The sequence below is a fragment of the Pteropus medius genome, unplaced genomic scaffold, assembly GCF_902729225.1.
Source record: "Pteropus medius unplaced genomic scaffold, Ma_sr-lr_union100, whole genome shotgun sequence".
NCBI classification, from domain to species: Eukaryota; Metazoa; Chordata; class Mammalia; order Chiroptera; family Pteropodidae; genus Pteropus; species Pteropus medius.
The window spans coordinates 7983939-8007866 of record NW_024349803.1 but is presented as its reverse complement, the minus strand read 5'-3'; the positions used below and the strand labels follow the sequence as shown (position 1 = coordinate 8007866).

The window sequence follows — 23928 nt, the reverse complement described above, 5'->3', positions numbered from 1 at the left end:
AGCCAAGTAAAAGGGGGTGGGGAGGCAAAATTGTTCTGCAACAAAATCTAGACAATATCAGGAAGATGGCAATCAGGGCAAAGGTTCCATGTCACCTCAGGGTGGTGTGATCACCTTTCAACGTTCCTGTGAATTGGCCCTGCCCAATGTTGCCTTTACTCAGCCAGGTGAGGAGGCTCTTCTACTGCATTTGCCAGGGAGAAGCCAGGCTGCTGTGCCCAGAGGGGCTATTGCAATGACCCAGGTGCGTCCTTGTCCCCTCCCCGCCCTGCCCCCGCAGGAGCTCAGAACAGTAAGATCTAGCTTGGCTTCAACTCTTCTGGCTGCTTCCATACAGCTTGGAACTCACGTAGGGGAGAGGTGGTCGCAATTCATGGCTTCAGAACCCAAGTGAGGGCAGGCTACACCTGGTGACAATCAACCAGTCCATCTAGAGGACCCGCCTCTGACCTTGGACATCAGGAACTTTAGCTACAGATCATCTTACTTTCTGCCTTTATTTTCCCTTCATCCAATATCCTCATCTATTTACTTGATTCTGTTGGGGTGTGTGTGTGTGTGTGTGTGTGTGTGTATCTCCATCCTCCTTCCCAAAAAGATTTAATGTAGCCTACACACGTGCACACACACACCCTGCAGTCTGTAAGATGTTGCCTTTCACTCCCTTCGTTCTACCTTCTTAGGTCTTTCCAGTTTTTTTTTTAAACCACTGCTCTTAGCTATCTTTAATCTAGTCCTATAATGTCGTCTTACCCATAAAGCAAGATGTAAATAATATGACTGTATCCTGAGGTTACCGGGAGGATTAAATGAGATGATGTCAGCAAAATCCTCAGCACAGGGCGGGGCAGACAGCAAAAGTGTTGGATGCGGATGTGCCGCAGGTGGGAAGGGATGACACAGTCCCAGATATCTGACTGCAGAGCAGCAGAAGCCACCGCCTCATCAACAATTCCCACCACTGTTCTCCAACCTGCCCCTCGCCCCATACGACCTACCCTATGTCTGCTTTGTCTTTGCTCACTCCCTATATACGCTTTTAGACTTATCCTCAAATCCAGGCCAGGGTACAAGGCCCTCCCTTGCCCAAGGCTCTCTGCCACCAGGCTTGGGCCTTGGAAAGGGAGGGTGGCCCCAACCCCCAGCTCATGCCATGTGGCATCAGTGGCCCCCGACCTCTCTGAGTCTCTGGAAAAAGTTTCCAACATAGACTCTAAGTCAATGACTTTTGAAACAGCTTTCTTCCTACGTTCAAAAATAAGATCATGAAAAGTCCCCCAGACAAATCAATGCTGGCTTTTTAAAACTCCACAATCAATACGAAGTGTGCAAGTTCTCATTAAGAGAGAGGTGGGGGAAGTCAGAGAAAGAAGGAGAATCAAAAAGGAAGAGATGGAAATGAGGGAAAACAAAAAGAGAAACAGGGCGAGAGCCGGGGTGGCCAGTCTGAAGAGAGCAGAAAAGGGAAGAAGGAAGAGAGGCAGCAAGGCGCAGAGTGCAGGAGCGGCCCGGCCAGCGAGGAAACACTGAGAGCCCTCCCTCTGCAAGAAAGAAAATGAATGAAAACGGGGCTGCTGACCCTTCAAGGGCCTACAGTCGGCCTCAGGCAACTGGGAGCAGGGGAGCAGAGGGGCAGAGAAGACGCGACAGATAGGCAGTGTGAGACAGGTACAAACAGAAAAGTCGATTATTATGTCCAGCTGTCAGTCAGAGTGAGAAATCAAAAACTCTTTATAGAAGAGGCAGAAATTCAGATAGGCCTGAAAAGATTGATGAGATTTAAAACATGAACTGTTAGAGTTGAGCGGGGAGGGGTTCCAGCATGCTACGTGAGAGGCAGAGAACAGTAACAACAACTAATAGGTACTGAATGCTTTCTGAGAGCCGGCAATGTCCTAAGCACTTTGTAAGCATGAATTCACTCATTTCTCACAACCGCCCCAGAAAGTAGGTTGTGATTATGACCATTTTAGAGCTGAGGCACAGAGACGTAGAGTAACTTACCCAAGGTCATACAGCCAGAATGTGGTATGGCAAAGTTCAAATCCAGGCAGTCTGGCCCACGTCTACACTGTCAGTCAAGCTGGGTCTGGGGCCTGTGGTGTTTGTGTGTATGTGTGAACTCCTTCCTGACTGGTTGCCCGAGAATGTGCTCTCATAGCAGTGGGGAGCCAGAGAGCTGGTGAGCATAGCAATGACTGACCCAGTCTGGGATGTAAGAAGATGAATCTGGAGATGGGTGAACCTAGAGTACTGGGGCAGGGTTTGGTTAGAGGCCCCTGGAGTTGGCAGGGTCTCCAACTGGGAGGATAAAGGCAGAGATAGAACACACCCCCCATTCCAGGAGCACCTTTAAATCGCTCTCTCTCTCTGAAGACCAGTCCCTTAGCCAGATCACCAACTCACCTCTGGCCTTTGGATCATCCCTCCCACAGATGTTTCTCTGTGTTTTTCCAGGTCAGACAACACTTCCTGGAGTCTCCCTAATGAGATGAGGCGTACTCTCCTGCTCAAGCCTCGGAGCCTAGAACTGCAGCATTTTCCTCCACGATTAAGTAGTACAGAAATGTTTTCTCCCCAGATTCCTTGACAGCCACCACCCCAACCCACTCTTGTCACTCCTGGGCACTTTAATTCTCAGAGAGTTCCTTTTAAAAGACCACAGCACAGACAAAGAAAACTTCCGCTTGGCTCCCCTCCTGCTGCCAGACCTGAAGTTGACGCCCCCATAACAAAGAAGCAGGGAGCATTTCCATCAGGCTGAGCTGGAGCCTTGTATGGTGCTTTGAACTTTGATCAACTCTTCTCTTGACCATCAGGGCCCCCTGCCCTGCTCCTTAGGGAAGGCAAGGAAGCCAATCAACGCAGCCAGAGGAAGCAGTCTCTTTGCTGTGTGCCTGCCCTGAAAATGGGCTACAGACCAGGATGTCAGGGCACAGAGATGACCACGAGCATCTGAGACCACAGGGGGAGCCATAGGGCAGGGCTCCCGCAGGATGACACATTCGCGGCATCTACGGAGAGTGACTGTGCCAGCAGTCCCCAACTCAACCAGGCAACTCAATCTGCCCTCTGAATCAGGCTTGGAACGGCTCTGTCCATGGAGCACCCACTGGGTATTTGAGGGAGCAAGAAGAGGAGCACAACCAGGTCCCCAGAGACAAGGGATGCAACTAAGGCTGACCTGGGATGTACAGGTGCATGAGGGACCCGCTTCAGTCACAGCTGCCCACCCTCCCAGATGCTGGGGCTGAGCAGGGCTGTTAGAGGCAGGGTACAAGGGACATCTGCCTCACTGCCATTCAGGAAAGCCCTCAAATTCACACTCGGTGAAATATACTTAAATGAGAAGTCTTTCACAACTCAAAACTGTGTCCCATTATCTAACCAGTCTGCTTCCAGGGCGCTGTCCATGAATACATTTTATAAATCCTGCAAGTGTCTTCTTGTAGCATAACATAGAGTATTGCAATTTTTGTGTTAAAAGCATTTATTTGTCTAATGTAAACATTTAAATCATACCACAATTTTTAGAACCCTGTTTTGACATTACCTTGTACATGTACACACACATACATATTCTCTGAGAAAGATCCTAAAACCCAGGCATTCTCTGTCCAGCTAAGAAGCTCTACACACAGCCTTGGCTCATAGCAAGGACGCTCTGCAGAGAGAGGAAGGGAAGGGGTCCCAGGGAAGGGAGGCAGACTCTCTGGAGGTAGGCCTTGCCCAGAAGAGCCACAGGAGGCAGATGTGGCCAAGGACACAGGCAAGAAGGGATTCTTTCTCAGACACTGCTACTTTCTGTTTCTGATCTATAATTACAACCTCCATTTAAGCTGGTAACACTTTAAAAGAAAAAAAAAGACAAAAACATTTCAACCAGCTCTGCTTGGGCTTCTTTTCTGTGAATTATTATAAGTGTTAATGGGCGTCTTCATTAAAGTATATTTTAAGAAATATTACAAGTTGGGTTCCCCCGCCTCCTCATTCTGATGACTCAAAATCAGCAGCTCCTCCCACTGAACTGAAGCAAATTTATCAAAAGGAAAAATTAGCCAACTGGGTCCATCCAATGGTGGAAACAAGACAGAAATAAGAGACAACGCCAGTTTGCTTCTCTGGGAACAAACATAGTATGTGACCAGATTCCAAAGAGGCCAGGAGCCTTAGCTGTTGAGAGATCATCAAAGAGCAAGGCTAGCTGAACTGAGGGCAGTATGCCAGGATTCGCTGGACCTGCAGGGTACCACTTGGGATGAGAGATGGGGGTGGTATCAAGGGGGCTAGTGCCTGAGCAGCGAGGAGGGAGAAGGGCCAGTTCCTTCTGAAGATGCTTGCCACCAGCCCACAACAGCCAGGTCCTGATAGACACAGCGGCAGCTCTCCGATCTGTTCCCATCAGTGCCCCAGAACTCCAAATTAACATTCACTTTAAGAACAGTGCGCTTGCTGTGCAAATGCAGCCTTCAAATGCCCAGCTGGCCCCCTCCCCACCCAGGCAACCACACTGCTGCCCAAGCCCCTCCTATAAAGAAATTCCGGAGGAGACCCCAGGGAGACACCACGTCCTACACTCACTCCACAGGCTGCTTGAGTAACCTAGAGCACAGTGATGTTGGAACTAGGGGTAAGGACAGAATGAAGAAGGGTTCATTGCAGGGAACGGAATCCACCCCAATTTATTTAATCTGCCCTCTTTTCTTCTGGTCTCTCCATATCTTTGTACTGTTTGCTTTTCCAATTCCCAGGGCCTCCCACTTGATGAGTTAAGCCTCATCGCTGAAACTGAAGCACTATTAACTAGTTGAAAGCCTCCGTTCTAGCCTACTTTGCCTCCTAAACAGCATTCCCCGCATGCCCCCCGGCCCTGCCAACCACCTCGTCAGGATTGAGGGCTGTTAGAATTTAAGATTATTTTCCCAAGGCATTAAAGCATTTGGTCTTTCATGGGATATAAGTGTGAAAAATGGATAAAGCTTAAGTTTCAAGGAAAAAATACTTTAGGACTGAGAGGGAAAACGGTTTAATTGCTTACGTTCTTATGAGCCTCAAACAATATGGTGGGCGGGTAGTTGAGAGAACAGCTCTGGAGTGCAGTGTTAACTTTGACACACCTGTTTTGCCCAATGAACCATGCGAGGCAGGGAGGCCACCAGTTCAGGACGGCTCACTTCTGGTCTGATCTCCCCTGCCTGTTCGGGAGCTTCCATCAGCCAGCCGCCCCTCCGCCTTCTCTCTCTGCAGCCATGTGCCCCGTGCTGATCATTCACTCAGAACACATCAGCGAACAAGTATGAACTCCAATATTCCTGCCCTCATGTAGCCTATATTCCAGTGAGAACAGATATATAATCCATGTAATCGATAAGTACAATGAACACTATGTTACAGCTGGTAAGTGCTACGGAGAAAAATAAAGTATGATAGGGTGGCCAAGAGGGCAGTCCACACTGGAAGGTGGGTGGTCAGGGAAGGGGCCGCTGAGAAGGTGATATTCAACTAAAGGCTTGGAAGAGGTAGAGTCATCCACACAGCTCTCCGGTGTTGGGACAACCAGGTATCAGAGGCAAAATCATAATAAAATGAACCTCAACCTGAACCTCATACCTGCAACAAGAACTAACTCCACATGGATCACAGATCTAAATGTAGTAAAACAAAACTATACAACTTTTAGACGATAACGTTAGGAGAAAATCTTTGTGACCTGGGACTAATCAAAGAATTAGTGGACTTGAAACCAAAAGTATGATCCATAACCTGGATTTAAAAAAAAAAAAAAAGGATAAATTTTCCAGACAATGGAATATTATTCAGCTCTAAAAAGAAAGGAACCGTCAAGCCATGAAAGACATGGAGAAATCTTAAATGCATGTTACTAAGTGAAAGAAGCCACTCTGAAAAGGCTACATACTGCATGACTGCAACTGTTTGACATTCTGGAAAAAGCAAAATTATAGAGACAGTAAAAAGATCAGTGGTTGCCAGAGGTTGAGGGATGCAGAGGGATGAATTAATAGGCAGAGACCAGGGGATTTTTAGGGCAGTGAAAATATTCCATATGATACCACAATGTATACATATCATTATACATTTGTCTAAACCCACAGAATGTACAACATCAAGGGTAAATCCTAATGTAAACTATAGACTTTAGGTGATAATGGTGCGTCAACGTAGATTCATCAATTGTCATAAATGTACCACTCCGGTGGGAGGTGTTGATAATGGGGGAGGCTGTGCATAGGTGGGGGCAGGTGGAATATGGGAAATCCCTGTACCCTCCTCTCAATTTTGCTGTGAGCCTAAAACTGCTCCAAGAAAATACGGTCTTTAATAAGAAAAAAATTTTAATGGATAAATTACATTTCATCAGAATTAAAGATGTTTGCTTTGTAAAAGACATTGTTAAGAAAAAGAAGGGACAAGTTACAGACTGGAAGAAATATTTGCAAATCGCATATTCAACAAAATGACTTGTATCCAAAATACATAAAGAAATCTCAACTCTCAATAGTAAGAAAAGAACCTAATTAAAACATGGGCAAAAATGTTGAATAAACACTTCAGCAAAGAGTACAAACAGACGGGCAATAAGCACACAAAAGATATTCAACATCATTATTCACTAGAGAAATGAAATTACAACTACCGTGAGATACTAGGACACACCAGTTAGAATGGCTAAAATAAAAAACGACACTACCAAGAGCTGACACCTCTGTGCTAGAGTCAGGTCCACCGTGTATGGACTCCTGAAAAGTTCAGTTTGAGACCTCATCCCAGAATCATGGGATTCTCCCAGTAGATTCCAGTGGGGTCATTCTCTCAAGAGTAGCCATCACTTTAAACAGCCCCCGTGGAAGAGAACGAACTCATTGTCATCCTTCTGTCCAGGTTCTATTTCCTTTTCCTTTCTTCCTCCCTGACTAGTTAGTACCAATGTGTATTATAATGAGGTTTCTACTGTTCTCATCTTCATTTGTTTACATTCACTAGAAATCGGAAAATTATCTCATTTTTTTCAATGCACAAGGCACCTACATCAAAATCTTTACATACCTGTGACATCAGTCAACTCATCTTATGCCTGGAGAAATTGCACCTCTAGAGAGACTGAGTCACCAAGTAACTCTCCCTTCCTATAACTGAGAGCACCTCCAGGCCTTCAGCTTGAGCCTGGCAGAATGAAGCAGGGGACAGCTCCATTCTAAGCCATGGCAGAACTGCCAGGCAGGTGGCCCCGGCCCCGGCTGCTGTGGTATCCGGAACCTTCTGTGAGTGTGAAGTGAGTTTGAGGAGTTCAGGGTTGGAGCAGGGTCCTATACTAACACTGGCGGCCGTTCCCCCAGTCACACACCAGGGAGCCAGCCCTTCAGCACCATGCATCAAGATGGCTCCTGGCAAACTTAATGACACAGGGTTGGGAAAGAAATTGCCTGATGAACCAAGAATAGGATTGAGTGACAGAAAGTCCTGATTTATCAGAGGATATTTTCCAAGCTGGGGCTTCCTGATGACTCGGCTGCTTCTGCATGGGGAAGCTCCCCTGTCAGCCAGCCCTGCCTGGGAAGAGAAGTCAGTGATTTCCCACTCTCTATCAGCCAGAACAAAAACTGCCAATAAAAGGATACACTTAAATGTCCCCACCCCCCAGAATAGAAACTATTGTTTGCTGGGCTTTTGAGAGAGTGAAAAAGATAAGACGAGCTAGGATAGGTGGACGATCGTGGTGGGAGTTTACAAGAAACTCTCATTTTTTGTTTCCTCCTCTTCTTTGATGGTAGGTTAAGACAAAGCCCCTCTTCACCATTCTGAAGAATAAGATCTGTTGCTTATTTTGTCAAAATATCCCTCGAAAGTCCCTTCAGGGCCCCCCTTATCCTTCCCTCGCTGGCTCTTAAAAGCGGGCCGATTTGCACCGGAGCTAGCCTCTCTGCTGTATCCCTCTTTCAGGCTCACTCTCATTCTCTTGCTCTAATTAGCAACTGCTTTTTTATTTTTGTATGCACATTCAAAGACAGAGAGCTAGGGGGAGAATGAAAGGGAGAAAGCAAAGGTCTGTGTGAAAGGAGAGAGCAGATGGCTTCTCCCTCACCCCCCTCTGTGTACCCAGGCCCCCGTGTTGGCAAACAGCACACAATGTCTGTCTACAGAGCCCTTTGTGGTCCAGAAGGAAGGGCCAGCATGCAGTTATAGGCAGGGAAGGAGATGTGGGGGAAAGGCCTGGAGAGGCCTGGCCACTGGGGGAAGCCAGGGTAGGGAGAGAGGATTAGAGCCATCATCCCTTGGGATGACCAGGGGCAGCCACCTCTGCCTCCTCCTCCTGGGTCAGGAAAAAGTAGGTGTAGAAATATCCAATTGGCTGCACACTGATGCCCTCAGCTCTCTGGGTGGCAAATCCACTGCCCTCAAGGCTGTAGAAAGTCCTTAGAGGGAAGGGGATCTGCTACTCCTTTGGCACTGTTAGTTCACATTTAGACTACAGGTGGGCCAGGAGCTGGCAGTAAGCATACCTTGACGGCGCTCAGAGGAAAGAAGGGTGGAAAGACCAGTCTCCAAGGATGGAACATTCTCCCAAATAACTGAGTTTTCATTAGAGGAAGTTCTTAAGTAAGTGGGCAGGGTAAGTGGGCAGAGAGCCCCACCAAGGGGAAGGGCATCGTCAACCTAAAAGGCTGACTCAGTCGCTATGACTGGGGAGGTTAAAGTCAACAACGAACAGCTTTGGTTGCCAGGCCTTCATGAGCAGCTGGACTGAAAGATTTAAAAGATGATAGGAGAAAAAAAGGAAGCTTGAAAGAATTCTCATAAGCCAAGAATAATCAAGAATGGAGTCAAAAAAGCTGAAAGAATCAGAGTATGCTCCAGAAAAATAGAGAAATGAGCACAGAGAAGAAGGGTATTCTATAAAGGCACTTAAAAAAAGCTGTTGTTATTTTTAATCAATGATCTTATTATCAATACATGGGATTATCTATTAATTTGATGACAAAAACCACTCTTGCAATATTTACAATTGCTTTCAATGAGAAACATTGATTTCTTGTATTTAACAATATGAAAGAATTCGTTTTTTATTGCAATTTGCATCTAAACGGTTTCCTAGGGGGAAAAAATAAAAACAATGAATGGAAATAGTCATCGATTCATTAAAATACTACCAATGGAATGTGTTTTCTCTTTTCTCTTTTTGAAGCAAGTCCAGAGAGAAGACAGACAAGGGAATAGAATAAGTGAAGGAAAAGGAAACGAAAGAGATAAATGGCCAAGACACAGAGGGGAAGACAAACAGAACCAGTGAGAAAGAAAAGTCTCAAGTGACAAAGGTCTCCACATTTGAATGAATGTAGCCATGTGTGTGACAGACCAAATAGAAACCCTCAAATCGCCTAATTCCCAGAACAGGCAAAATTTTGCCAAGTTCATGATTTGGCAGAGTTCTTGCATATTCCATACAATTTCCATGAGAAGCTCTATCCATCTTGTACAAAGAGCAGATTGTCATTTTCCACTTGAAATACACACGTTGCACTGACCTTATGTCCTCTGTCAAACAGAGACACTATCACCAACTTTTAGTGTAAGGGTTTCATGATGTATGGGCTTGCAACCATTCTGTTGATTTTGTTCTGTGTATGTGTGCACAATGTGTCACTATATTGGACAACAGACAGACAAGGCCTCTGCCATCACTGGTTACTTCCTCCATCTGGGCCTGCCATCATCACCTCTGCAAGTACATGTCTTGTCAGCGGACCTGTTCCTGGTTCCTGACTGGTTTCTACAGAGCTTACAGTGCCGCTGGGATGTTTTCTTACACACACTAACGCAAAGCCTTTCTTCCTCAGCTCACACCCTGCTTCCACAAATTTTGTTTTCGATGTGTTTTATTTCGTTCTCATTTAACAGATGGCACAGAGTAGGCATTGGGGATGCATAGAAGCATCAGGCATGGCCCTGCCAATGAGAAGCTCAGGCAGAAGAGCGAGAGAGAGAGAGAGCTGGGCTGACGATGGAGATGAGGCGGGCATTGAGTGCACCTTCATTTCATTCTTGCCAATGAGCACAATCACTCCATGAACTCCACGGCTAGTACATCCCTAGCTGATGGTTAATGCAGATCAAACTCTGATCACTTTTCTTTGGGTACCCTAGTAAAGGTTTGTATCTCAGCCCAAATGGGACACTGAAGCCTCAGCTGCCATCACAAATCACAGATCTGCCCTTAAGCAGATCTTGCTCTTCTCCAGCGGGGGGAGGAGTAGAGAACAGCGGTTATCAGCTGAGCTTCAGAGTCCTCCGCTATTTGACCTTGGCAATGTTACTTAGCTTCTCTGTGCCTCAGTATCTTCAACTGAAAAATGAGGATGATGATCATGTGTACCTTATAGGGCTATTGTGAGGATTTAAGAGAGGATGTAGGAAAAGAATTTGGCAGAGCATCTGGTACATAATGAGTGCTCTATAAATGATAGTAATGCTGTATTAGTGTTTCCATGCAAGCTGGAAGCCAATTCAGAAGTTTGCTTCATATCCAAATTATAACCATCGCCACGAGCTGACAACAAAATGTGGGGCTGCCTTGAAGAGAGTATAAGCTGCTTTTTTAGCCAAGGTGAACAGGGCAAGTCAGCATTCTTTTCAAACATCAGTCATTTGCATATTATCTTTATTGCTTTTTTGCCATAGCTACATGCCAGGTTTTTAATTTATTATTTATTTTATTATTTCTCTTTAAGTTGTCTCATTTTTTAGACTGAATATAGTTACTGTTAATGGAAAGGTAGTGAGGAAGGGAGGGAGGGAAGAAGGAAAGGGAGGGGAGTGGAGAGGAGAAGAGAGGTACGACATCCGTGGCCCCAGAGAGAAGGAACTGCCCCAGAGCTGGAAGGCAAAAAACAAAAAGAGATGGAGGCAGCGGGCAGCAACCCAGAGCTAAGACAACACTCCCTGGCAGAAGCAGAGCCTGGGGCTTCAGCAGGGCTGTAGGAAGGTGTGTGCCCCGGCCTGGGGCATAGACACCTGGTTAGGGATGGGAGTGACACTGATTCAGGGCTACCAAGGAAGGGGTGGCAGGTCTGGTGAGGGTGGGTTGGTGCAGAAATGAAGAAGAGGTAGAGGGGATCAGGTGGTGAGGGCTGGAGAACGGAAGGGAAAGCTGAAGAGGTCACTGGGGTGAGCTGAGGCCCAAAGCCCCAGAGGTAAGCTGGGAGAGTTAAAGGAAGGGATATGGGGTGAAGGGACTGGGTCAAAGGTGGTTTTTGAAAGATGCATGGGGCAGAGCCGGGCTGCAATAAGATGATCGGGGAGCTAAGAACAGGCCCCAGGGCAGAGGCAGAGAAGGAAGGATGGGAAAGCGAAATATGTTTCCCACCAAACCAGGTTAGGCTGGCTTTCCTGAGACTGGACCACGAGAATGGCATGGCCCTTCAGCACCAGGCCTGCTTTTGTCCTGTCCCATCTGCAGACCTTTCACCTACCACCATCTGGAAAATGCTGAAATAGGTGCACGGCAGGTACCAAAATACCCTGATGCTAGAGGTGGGCAAAGAACACATGAAAGGTGGAATGCAGGGCAAGAGGGAATGGCACAGAGACCAGTGAAGGGTGGACCACGTCATCGAGTGAGCAAACCCCAAACTGTCTGCAACATGCACAACTCACCTGATTTAATGATGCATTATATAGGGAAGTTTGTGTCTCAACTCCTGGGCAACTCATGAAACTTTGCCATGTTCAATAGCCCTTATAGCAAGACAAATGCAAATTGAAACCACAATGGGATGCAGATTTTCATCTATCAGAATGGCAAAGATAAAAATGATTGCTATTTTATTATCTTGGCAAAAAATATAGGGAATAGGAACTCTCTTACATTGTTGGCGAAAGCAAAAATTGGTAAAAAAAAAAATGCCTTTTTTGGAGGACTATTTGGGAATATCTATAGAAATTAAATATTTATAGACTCTGATTCAGCAATTTTACTTTAAGAATTTATTCATTCTTAGCTCTTAGAAAAATGCTTGGCACATAGAAAGTCCTCAATAAATATTCGCTGAATAAATTAATTCATGAATTTGTCTCACGGATATGTTCACAAGTAAGTGCAAAGATGAATGAATGTACAAAGATGTTTGTGAAAACATTGTTTAGAACTGGCAGGTAACAGGGAGCAACCTAAATGTATATAAATGAAAGGCCACTTAAATTAAGGTATATCCATACAATGGAATACTACACAATCATTGGAAAGAATGAGGCAGATTTCTATGTAATAAAACCAAACTACTGCTAACCTTCACTGTTAAGGAAAAAAGGGGATAGGAGAAACTAGATGAAAACCCTGTGCAGTATGCCCCAGGCAGGTAGGGGAAGGATCTGTCTGTATCCTGGGTATGCAAAGGCATGGACCCCCTCTGCAAGAGAATATCAGAAACTAACAGTGGGAGACCCCGGTGAGGACCAGAGTGGGGGGGAAACTTACTTTTCATACATATTATCTGTTCAAAACATTCAAAAAGTAATAACAACAACAAAAGGTAACTTGGGAGAAGGGAGATCTACGTAAGAGTTCCACCACAGGGACTGGAGCAGTGGGCTCCCGATTCATTTCAATACTAGGAAGAAGGGCTCAGAGATGAACCAGGCTGCCTCAGGAAGTGTCAGTGCCCAATCACTGGAAGCGTCTCAAATCAGGCTGGGGGGCCGCTGTGGGAAAACAAAGTAAGTGTCACCCGGTAAGCTGGACTCACTGTCCTCAAAGGTTTTATCCAGTGGGAGAGGCGATTCTCTATTGGGTTTTCCAGGGCAACAGAGCCACTTGTGGGCCCCTTGTCCTCTGGACATTGCAAGCACTTTCTAAGAGCTAAGAAAGTAGCAAATTCTTAAAAATTTTCAATCTGAGTACATTAGTATAAAGGGCCTGGAATAAGTAGGTGCCCATTATGTACCTAAAGAAAGAATGAGCACAGGGATTACTCACTCCACAAGAACTCATGAGTGGAATTTAACTTGACTGGAGAACATGAGGCCAGAACCACAGAGGCCTGCAAGGAGATGACCAGAGCAGTCCCCCAAGGGTCATACCCGAAGACCAGGTAACTCTAGTCCCTGCTAGAAATGTGTGACTGTAGGGCTACACCAGACAGAGACCAGGGGCAAGCCAGAAACCAAAGGGCCAGTGTCCTTGTCCAGTCCTTCTTCTGAACTGGGACCTAAACTCAATGAAAACCCTCATTGGGGCTGGGTTTGACCCTCCCTGATCCTGAATTTCTGTCCTGTGATTCCAGAGAGCCTCCTGAGGCCCCCCACATTGCCTCCTTCCCCTTACTAGCCTCTCCAGGGCCTGATGTGGCCGCACTGATTTCCTCCTGACGTCCCTAGCCATGAGAGTAGGCATGCATGCCTGCACGCACGCACGCACGAACACACACACACACACACACACACACACACACGGATGAGTACTGCACACCTGAAGATGCACAGTCTCATCCTGCAGCAGGCTGGGTGTGCAAACAGGAAGATGGGATACTCTCTGTCTTATGGGATAGCTCCTGGGGCCCAGAGCAGACTCAGACATACTCCTCTTTGCTAAGCCACATCTCCCAATATTAGCCCGCCCTGCCTTATTAACTGGCCCTCAAAATAAAAGTAGAGGCTCAGTTGTCTTCCCAGGTAACTAGTACTCAAACTCTTAGACGAGCCATCAAGGAGTGTGTAGATAGGACATCTACAGGAAGAGACCTCTCCCTGGAGAAAGGCCAAGACTGCCCCTCTCTCAATGTCCTCATCCAAGCCCTGTTGGCAAAACGAGGCTTGCTCCTTAGGGTTTGCCTGAGTTTGGGATGCATTCCTTCTCCATCTGCAAAAGACCTTGCCAGACTCCTCGAGGTCTTCTTCACCCCATTGCCTTGAGAGAGAATTGAGGCCCAGGAGCGCTGTGCACTGTCAACAGAGTTTGTCAATGGCCACAAGCAGTGAGAACAGAACTCGGTCTCTCAGAGTTCCCCAGGGCCCAGATCTAAAGGACCCTACTCCAGACAGGTTCAGATTCAGAATGATTTTTCATCTCCATGTTTCGCACTCAAAAGTGATGGTTCTCCCTTCAGGCAAGGAAGTTTATGCAGATGTTTGCACTCGATTTCTGCAGAAAAGGCTGTCCAGCTCCAAAGAGAGATGGGGACAGAAAGCAAAGCGTGTAAATCTGACCACAGCCCTGCCTGAACTGGTTTTCGGCCCTGGGAGCCCATGCTGGTCCTTGATGCAGATATGCAGATTAGGGAGCCACAACCAGGCCTCTAGCCTGCAGCTCCACCACCTCCCTCTGTCCTTAGAGCCTCAGACCTCATCCTTCCCAGGGAGTTTGGGGTCGCCCCCGCCCCAAGACACCATGCATATCTTTGGATGGTTCATGGACAGGTCAACATGTCAGAGCATCTGGAGAGATAGTACTTCTCCCAGAGAGGTTCGAATTACGATGTTGATAGTCAACACAGAGCACGGTGCTATACAATGGGGAAACACAACCACAGAGCATGGCTCCAGGGAGTGCCCAGAACCCAGAGAAGATTGAAATTCTTGAAAAATACAAGTTGTGTTTTTAAGGATGAGTAATTTCAACAACATTCAGTCTCAGAAGCTCTGCAGATGGCTGCCTCCCAAGACCTGAGTTCTGATCCTGGCTGTGACGTTAACTAGCTAGGGCTCTCTAGACTGGTGCCCAGAAATACTCCCTGGCTGCCCTCTGTCTATGGATAATGAGGTGGTCAGAATAGATGGTCTCTCAGCCCACATACTCCTGCCTCAGCTGGGGCAGTTTCAGACTCTATAGTTCCTCATGGGCCAATGATGGGGCAGTAGGTGGTGGCACCAGGGCCCCAGCTGGACTGCTAGCCCAGCAATGCTTTCACTATCTACAGCACCTCAATAATGACTATATGGTGGCTTTTTTGTCATCTTTGATAGCACATATTTATTAAGTCATGAACGTCCACCCAGGGGGGGCAGCTCTCATGCACAGAACATTGCCCAATCATTCTCAGGAACTCTAGCACTGACCTGAGAGAATCATGATTGTTTGTTCAGCATCAAAGGGATTTGAGTGCTACCTCTGTCTTTCAAAGGCAGAAGGAGCAATGCCAAGCACAAAGGGATCTGGAACCCAGAACTACCCGCTCTGCCTCCTTGCTATCTTCAGAGCCTGGGACCAAGTCGCCATGGCTGGCATGCTGGAGTCGGTGTGGCAGAGGGTCGTCCTTCTAGCTCTGTTTGCTGTTGCTCATGCTGGTGTCACAGCCCATTACACCCAGCCAATTACATCAGATTTCTCTCTGGAAAGCACCGGGCAGGGCCACCACAGGGATTAGAGGAGGCCTGAGAGGTTTCTAAATGAAGTAGCCTGTTGGGAAATCCTATTATAAAGCTCATCTTACAGGGTTGCGATGTTAATGACCTTGGCCTCCCTGGGCCCTGAGCAGAGCTGGTCTCCCTGCGGCTTGAGAAGAAGCTGTCTGGGCTGTGGCCTTCCTCTTACTCACCAGCCAGCCAACTGCTGATGGGCAAAAGAGGGCAGAAATGGTGCTCTCTGAATGTGGCTGCTAGAGCAGTACCCCCTCACACACACACACACACACACTCAGGCCCCCACCTTCTCTTTTAGCTTCCAGAATGAGAAGGCAGGTGGAGGGAGACTCAGGGCTGGGACCAGTAATCCTAACGGAGATCGAAACAGGCCCCAGAAACTCCTTTTTCCAAGAGGAGCTAACTTTGATACATTTTTCTCCGCCTTTGAATCCAGCAGATTTTTCATCTCAACTCCCCCAGGCTTATAAATTGGCTCATCTCAGCTGCTCAAGTTGACAAAGGCACCGAAACTGTTGAAAGGTTCAAAATGTCCCTTGGGTTTCCAAGCATGAAAGAATTTACATGTAGGTGGAAAATTACCATGGAAAAAAGTCTACATTTGGAGAGAGGAGAAGAGTCAAGTGGACTCAGAAAGAGAGGAGACCTCTAAGGAGAAGGCAGGGAAGTGTCTGGCCTGAAGAGTGCCTTGGGAGGGCTGCACAAGGCAGTGACCTTGAGGTTTCAGGCCACAATTCAGGGCTTTGACAGATTCATGGGGAGTGAGAGAGACACAAAACAGGGAGACAGATGAACCAAGAACTGCTCTGTTGTTCTTCAGGAGTCAAAGCCCTGACAACATCCAGAGTTGGACTGGTCATAGCTGCCCTGAGAGTCTCCTGGAAAAGGCAGGTAGACTCCTGGTTACAGAACCCGAATTCTCAGCCCCAACTCTGATTGGCAGGCTCTGAGCAGGGCATGGGAAGCCTACAGGTTTGATGTGCCCTTGAGCACAGTAGCGGTACCTCTGCTATTCTGAGGACAGTCCTGAGTGAACAGCTGATGCTAGACAGCTACCAGGAAGGTTGCTCTTTCCCTGTAACCCCAGGACAGTCCACCCTCAGCATTCTGCCCCTGTCTCCTTGGCCCAGAGCCTTTCCCAGGCTTCCTAGCAGCTGAGGTGCCAGTCTATACCATCTGGCCTCATTGGGGCCCCGCACAGCCTCCCCATAGTCTCCAGGCCCTACTCAAGGTGCATCGATGCTCTGTGAATCTGTTCCCTATCAGTCTACAGGCCTCATGCTCAGCCCACTCAGCCTCTAGCCTGCTTCTGCAGTCTCTATTTCCAGACTTTCTCTATGTCCCCTCAGGTACTCGGGTCTACCCTTTCTACAAATCCCACAAGCCCAAGGATGCCATCAGTGAGATCCCCTGGGGCCCATTTCTTCTAGACTCCAGCTACATAGATGGTCCTGCTCTGGAGCTTACACCCAGGGTACATGGCTTGGGCCCAAAGTCTCATAAGGGGGAACCTGGGAATGTCGTTTTATAAAACCTTTCCTGTGGGTTCTCATACCCACCCTGGGGTCAAGAATCACTGCTTCATAAGACCATCATTCTCTCTCAGGCTTGGGGAGTCTTCTTTCCCTACTCAGACCTCCAGCTAAAAAGATCGCCTACCTAGACCACTGGCTTCAAGGCAGGCTGCATGAGCCACACCTTTCACATCCATTGACCTGTAGAGAGATAGTAGTCACGCCTATGTACTGATATCATTAACCACTGCTTGACAATCATGGAGCTGGACCTGAGCAGGTAGGTAAACGACTGAACATTTAGGACTGTTGCGATCCTGTGTCTCTGGGTGGGAGCACCACATGCCAACTTCATTCAAGAATCTTATTCCCTTAGTAACCAGAGTCAGGTGGTATGCTTTAGGACTTGAGGGCAATGACATCTGGCAATATATGGCATTGCAAGCCTTACAGAGCATTCTCATATGCATTAACCCACTTGATTGTCACACACCCTGAGAAGTAGGCCGAGAAGATAAGGCTACCAATGGGAAAAGACTTACCTAAAACTCATCCAGAAGTTCACAGCAGAGCCAGCACTAAAACCAACTCTTGTCTCAAAGTTAAGCCTCTTCTACCTGGACACACTCCCTTCCCCTTTTTATACACCTGCAGCCCCCCAGCAAGTAACAGCATTAAGAGTGAAGGCCGAGGTACCAACTGTCAGTGTGTACCCTCTGCAATGGTGAACCAAAGCTGGCCTGGACACCCTCAGGAGCAAGAGAAGATGGCATGGAGTGTTATGTATAGTACTGTCATTTCCTGAGTCCTAACAGTGGCTAGAGGAAAGCTACTGAGGCAGCTCTCTCTGGAAGCTCAAAGGACTATGTCTAGGAGGGAAAGCCATGCCCTCAGGAAGCATTCAGGAGCAGAAGCAGATCTGAGCCCCATGGATACACTGCTCCAGCTAGGACCTGGCTGTCAGAGGCTGTCCCAGCACCTGGAACCCCTCTTTGGAGACCCATATGGCATACTGTAGCCCCCAAGCTTCTAATAGACAGGTAAGGGGTCTGCCCATGCCAGGTTCCCCCTAGCAACTGTCAGTCTCAGCACTGCCATCCTCCCCCGAGACCAACTTCAGCTGATGCAGTATTTTAGGCTCCACCACACAGAGAGAGCTTGCCAAGCACAAACTCTTAGCCTTCCTGGCCCAGGGACAGTTAGGCTGCAGGGACTCACACAGGAAATAGTCTTAGCCATCAACCTGAACAGGAAAGGTGTGAGGGTAGGTAAAGACAAAGCCATGATTTTTCATTAATCCACTGTGCCATGAGCATAAAACTTGAAGTGGGGGCAGATGGGCCATTTTCCCAGTAATTAACAATTTCATAGAGACAAATGCATGATAGACTCAAAGTCACTGGCAGGGTCAGCAGGCTACTGTACTTCTGCCTAATGGGTCCAACCTGTGTGTGCAAAAAGGATGAGTCAGGGACAGGCATTGGTCCACGGAGCCCTCAAGAAAATGTTTGAGCCACTTGCCGCACACCCCAATGCGCAAGCTTTCCCCACGGCTTCCTCTGCTTGCTCCTCAATCCTCTTCCCATCCTCTCCTGCTCACAGTAGGTACAGCTCTAGGCCCGGACTCTTTGCTGGCTGGGCTGCCTAACTGGTCTCTAGGTGCTTCTGCACAACCCAGCATCTGGTCACCATGACTTAGACAGGAGAGGGTTTAGCAGATGCAAAGTGAAAGTCAGGAGAATAAGGTTTCTACACATCATGAAAGTCTGTCATGCCAGAAAAAGAATAGAAAGGATATTCTTTCCAACACCCTGTAGATTCAACCCACGCAAAGGCCCAGATTCAAATATCCAGAAAAGAAAATTTATCAGAGCGACAACAGCGTGAATCACAGAATCACCCAGGCTTCACCAGCCCAGCTCTAGGGCACCAATTCTCAGGGCTGTGCTGGGAGAGCATAACTTGCCCTCCTCTTTTTCCTTCTCCAGAGCAGCTAAGGGAGGCTCACTCTTTCTCATTCACAATTCCTTGGCATCTGCCCTGTTCCATGCTCCTGGCCTCATGAGGATTGGCTGTACCACTGCAGAATTGCTGTGAACTGCCATGGTGCCCATCTGACAGCACAGCTTGAACACCCAAAATGGGTGAGCACCTTCCCTTGAAGAGACACCATGGGACCAATCACAAATCCTTTCACACATATTGCCCCCCCCCAAGCCAAAAGGTACAAAGACTTGCAGGATCACCATCTATGCCCAAGGCCCCCTCACCTCCTGAGGAAAGCCCACTGTGAGCCCGGGGAAGGGAGGTCTGGCTCAGCCAGTAAGGCCAGGTTACCAGTAAAGCCAAGAGCAAGGAATGTGGAAGATGTACCTTAAAGTTCTTGAGATAAAGAAACGGGGGCTTTTCTGCTCTTCTAGGGCATTGAGCTCAGCCAGGCTGATGGGCAGCAGGATCCGTGATGTCGCCTGATTGCCACTCCCCTCTCTCCGAAATGCCACCAAAATGCGACTGCCTGTGCCTCTGAAATGGCAAAGGGATGGTGCCCTAGGCTCCACATTTCCTCCACACTCCAATGAGTTTACAAGAAGCAGTTTGTAAAGTCAAGCCAGGTTTACAATAGCTTTAGATTAGGAATGTCCCCCAAAAGTCCAGAGGGGGTTGGGGCTAAGGAGGTAGAATGAAAAGAAACCACTTAGATTTAAATATTTGTCCCCAGAGGTCCTCCCAGGACAACCACAGGAGGTGACTGACAAGCAGCATGGACAGCAGAACCCCCCGAAAGAGAAAAGTTCCAATTAGCCCAAAGAAATGAGCCTGTTCCCAGAGTCCCAATTAAATCAGAACCAATCAATGCTTGCTCAGGTTCCTGCCGTTCTGCTCAGGAAATAATGAGAAAAACGAGAGGGCCCCAGCCAGCAAGTGCGGCATGGCAGCCCTTTGAAGCCTTGAGAAATCACCCACGCTGTTACAAGTGTGCCTGGCAGCTGCTGCACCTGCCCCTTTAAGAACTCAGCCTGGTGCCTAAGTCTCCACTCAAACTCTGACAAATGCCAAAGAGGCACCTCCCGTCTATCCCCCAACCAATGAGACAAAGAAGAGCACTGTGGGACCAGGCCCGGCTGGTTTTAAAACTGTCTGTGTTGATTCATCACTTATCTGGCACTCTCCCCCCTCTGTTTCCACACCATCCATCACGGGTACCATAACCAAGAAATCCAATAAAGACACAAAGGCACAGCTCTCCGCTCTCAACAGGCCTCAGAAAGGTTGTGTGAGGGCCCCTACCCTGGCAATTAGCTGAGTCCAAAGGATCACAGAGCTGATGGGCATTAGTGATCCCGTCTGTGCCCGGCATTTTGCCAGCATGTCTTTGGGGAAGGAGACATGCCAGGGATAGTCTGGTGCTCAGGCAGGATGGGGATGACAAGGAAGGATGGCTGGTATGAGGCTCACAATGAAGAAAGACGAGCTAATACAGCCCCCCACCTCCAAGTTGTCCCCAAAGGATTGGGGCCACCCGAGTGATAGCTTAGGGCCATTTCCAAGGTCCATATGGGAATGCATGCTCTTGAAAATCTCTGAAACTCTAAAGTCCACAAACAAAATGCAATAAAGGAAAGCAATCTTCTCCTCCCAAACTCTGGATCCCCCCATGTTCAGTTTCTACACACTTAGGCAACAGATGAGCCATGCAGCCTTTAGACCCTTCTATTCACTCCCAGAGAAGACAGACTCTTGAGCCAGGTTAGCACATGGACTGTCATGTATTGCACATGTTCTCCTTTGGACTGAGGAGAGCCAGTGTGAGCACACAGCACCCCGACCCCTACAAACTGCAAAGTTTGCATCACTCTGTACCATTCAGAAGCAAAGGTAAGATAACTCATGACACCATCTCACTCCCATTCTAATAGCTTCATCTCCTTCCAGGACATGCCAAAGCTAGGCTCGCTCCCTGCCCCAGGGCCTGGCATTGAGTCCCTGAAGGAAGACAGCCAAGCCAGAGGGCTTTGAGTTAATGAGCTACGTGGGTTCAGTACCAAGTTGAGTGCTGTGGGAGCTGGACTGAAATGAACTAAAATATTTTCCAAATTCAGTCACTTCGCAATTACCCTTGAGTGAACTGTCCATGACAACCCAAACTCTCCACGTCTCATAGCGTGGAGCTGAACAGGATGTGTGTGTGTGAGTGTGTGGATATGTGGGTGTGTATGCATGCATGTGCATATATGTATGTCAGAGAGAGAGAGAGAGAGAGAGAGAGAGAGAGAGAGAGAATGTCAATGTCCTCAAACTAAAAAAACTGAGTTCCGAATTATTATCTATCATTTGGAATTTTCCCCATGTCTTCCCCCTACATGAATACAAATATTCTGGTTGGACACAATTGGAAAATCATCAGGCCTAGTCTTAGGGATGGAGGTTCCCCAGAGCCTTATAATATAAGAGTCATAGGGCTTGTCTGTTCCTATATAATCCAGAGCTGGAGATGGGGAAATTTTGCAGACTCAGCCCTGCCCCAAGTGAGTGAAAAGCAGAGGCCTCAAAAGGCCCCAAGGCTTACCCTTGCAGGCCACGCTGTTCTCGGCCTCATAGCCAGGCTTGCAGGTGCAGCGCCCAATGGGAACCATCCACTCCCCATCCCCGTTGCAGTAGAGTTTGATAGGTACGTCCACTTCCTCTGCGTTGGGGATGCACGTGCCCCGAGCGATCACCAGAGACGTGCTCTCCGCCCCTGTCATCGTCTCTGGGAATACTGCAAAATTTTGCACAATGCTGGGACACTTTTTGAAGAAGACACGAACAGAAAGAAGAGACATACAGGCTCCATAATCCTGGAAAGCAAGGTAAAAACCGTTCCGAGTAAGAGGTCCAAAGCTCCTGACTTCTGTGTTGACCTTCATCAACCTTCCCCCAAAGTCCACCTGGGAGAAGCTCTCATCTGCAGCAATGGTGTCTACTTTGAGGTAAGGGGCCTCAGACCAGAAGGCTGACTTCTTGGTGGCAATGACGGAGTCAGTCTCATAGTAGTACAAATTGAAGGTCTCCTTGCAGGAACCTGGGACGTTAGGGAGGCTGCTGCAGTCTCTCACAGTGAAACGCATCTCTGTGTAGATGCGATGGGCCCCCCGCCGGTTGATGAAGGTGGTTAGCAGCCAGTTGTTCTGGTTGGGCTCAAAGACGTTGCATACCTGGTAGGTGCGGATGGTGTTCAGGTTTTCATCATAGCCACTGACTTCTTCCCACTGTACCACGTGGGCCACAGGCGCACACATGCAAAAACACAAAATAGAGAGTGAGAAGACAAAGAGCAGCAGAGTGGCTGGATTGGGGCCTTAAGAGCTCACCAGTCCAGCTGTTTGACCTGAGAAATGAACACATCGAACCCTAACCTGCTTGCTTTTAAAGCTCTCTTCTAAGCAGACTTCAGAATATTTCTCTGCAGCCCATCCCAAAATATGTTAGACTTCACTCTAGGAAGCCTTTCGTCATCTAACCCACAACTCTTATGCTGTGACTGTGGCTCATTACATCCATGGAAACAACCTGCAGCGTGTAGCCCCATGTGATGACAGGGACTTTCTTCCTCAATACCACAGCCTCTACTCTCAACAGCCACTCTATGGATTAGGAGTCCAGTTGCATGACAACCCCATCTTGGAAATCTTAATTACTCAACCTAATTTCTTTCTTGTGGTGAAACTCCATTATATCTCTGAAGAGCATGTAAACATAAAGCTTTTCAGAATTTCTCAACAAACTTAGATTCTCATAAACTTTTGTTTTATAACATCAACTCTTTGAAAGAGCCAGACTATACTGGTAAGAGTAGGGATTGCCAAGAGAGATCCTTAATGGAGGGAATTAAGCTTCATTTTGTGCAAATTTTGAGTAAGATGTGGTAGAAGAGAATGTTGGAAGGTATTACTTAGGGAGTAAGGAGAGACAATCAGGCTTCATGTCGGGGAAAAAGCTCTCATTTTTAGTAGCCCTGTAGATCGGAAGAAGAGGAGGAACAATGTGTTTATTAAGCGATGTCTCTCAATCTTCCCAGCAGTTCCCAATAGAACTAGATATTATTATCCCCAATTTACAGACAAAAAGATATCATGCAATTCATCCATGGTCATGTGGCCATAAAAGGAGATAGGGAGGAGAGGAGATAAATAGTGCTTTGAATGGCCAAAGAAATTTTCCAAATAACTTATTTTAGTAACAGGCAACATGGGGAGGGGGGCCCATGAAGGCATGGCTTCCTTAGCTTAGCCACTCTGGGCTAAGGGCCAAAGAATAATCTCTGGATCATTCTTCCTATGCTGAGAAAGGAAGCAGCTGCCCACACTGGGGCTGGGTGGGAGAGGCTTAGGACCCTGATCTCAAGAACTGGGAGTATTCCCAGAAAGTTTCAGGGTGTTTGCTAAAGAAGTAAAGGACAGAAGAAATTCAACTCCCTAAAGTAAAAAGGGAAAGTGAATTAAGATCCTTGACAATTTAGCAGTGGTGATAAAAGAAACCAAACAGTATCTGTTTCTTTAAATACTGTGATAATTGCTTATTATTCACAGTGTGGAGTTGAAATATATAAACTAGGATTCTTCATTCAAAGAGCTAAAAGCCAATTATGCGTCCAAGGGAAATACACCACAGTAGCTTCTTACACAGAATTATCTCCCTGTAGGACAAGGACAGCAGAAGCAAGGCTGTCTTTTAAACATGCACCAGGCATGGTGTGGAGGGGAAAAAAAGCACACGGAGAGCTGGTCCTGTATATCCAGGCCTATAAAGTGACCCCACAGCTACTCCAGCTGCCTGGGCCACCACTGACCACTGAGGCACCTGAGCCCTTCTTCCTCAGTCCCTCCCAGCACTCCCAGAGGGCCAGTTCCCTCCCTAGCCTGGAGTCCTTTGTAAGCTCCATCTGGGATCCTTGCACACGGCCACACTTCACCTGGACACTGCTTAACTTCTTACTATCTAGATGTCGAGGAGCCACTGTTCATTCCTTCTTTAAGACTGTATGTTTTATTTAAGTGTGTTTGTT

At 47.5% G+C, this 23928-nt stretch overlaps 1 protein-coding gene across 3 annotated transcripts in view; it reads right to left on the bottom strand.

Moving 5' to 3' along the window:
* The window catches only part of EPHB1 (EPH receptor B1), a 397032-nt gene that overhangs the window by 225106 nt on the left and 147998 nt on the right, over nt 1–23928 (bottom strand). For 2 of the 3 annotated variants that reach the window (XM_039837214.1, XM_039837216.1), the window contains exon 3: nt 21451–22132. In XM_039837214.1, the coding sequence (XP_039693148.1) occupies nt 21451–22132 (682 nt within the window). Of the gene's footprint in view, nt 1–21450; nt 22210–23928 lie in introns of all 3 variants that reach the window. The other variant, XM_039837215.1, reaches the window with a different exon arrangement.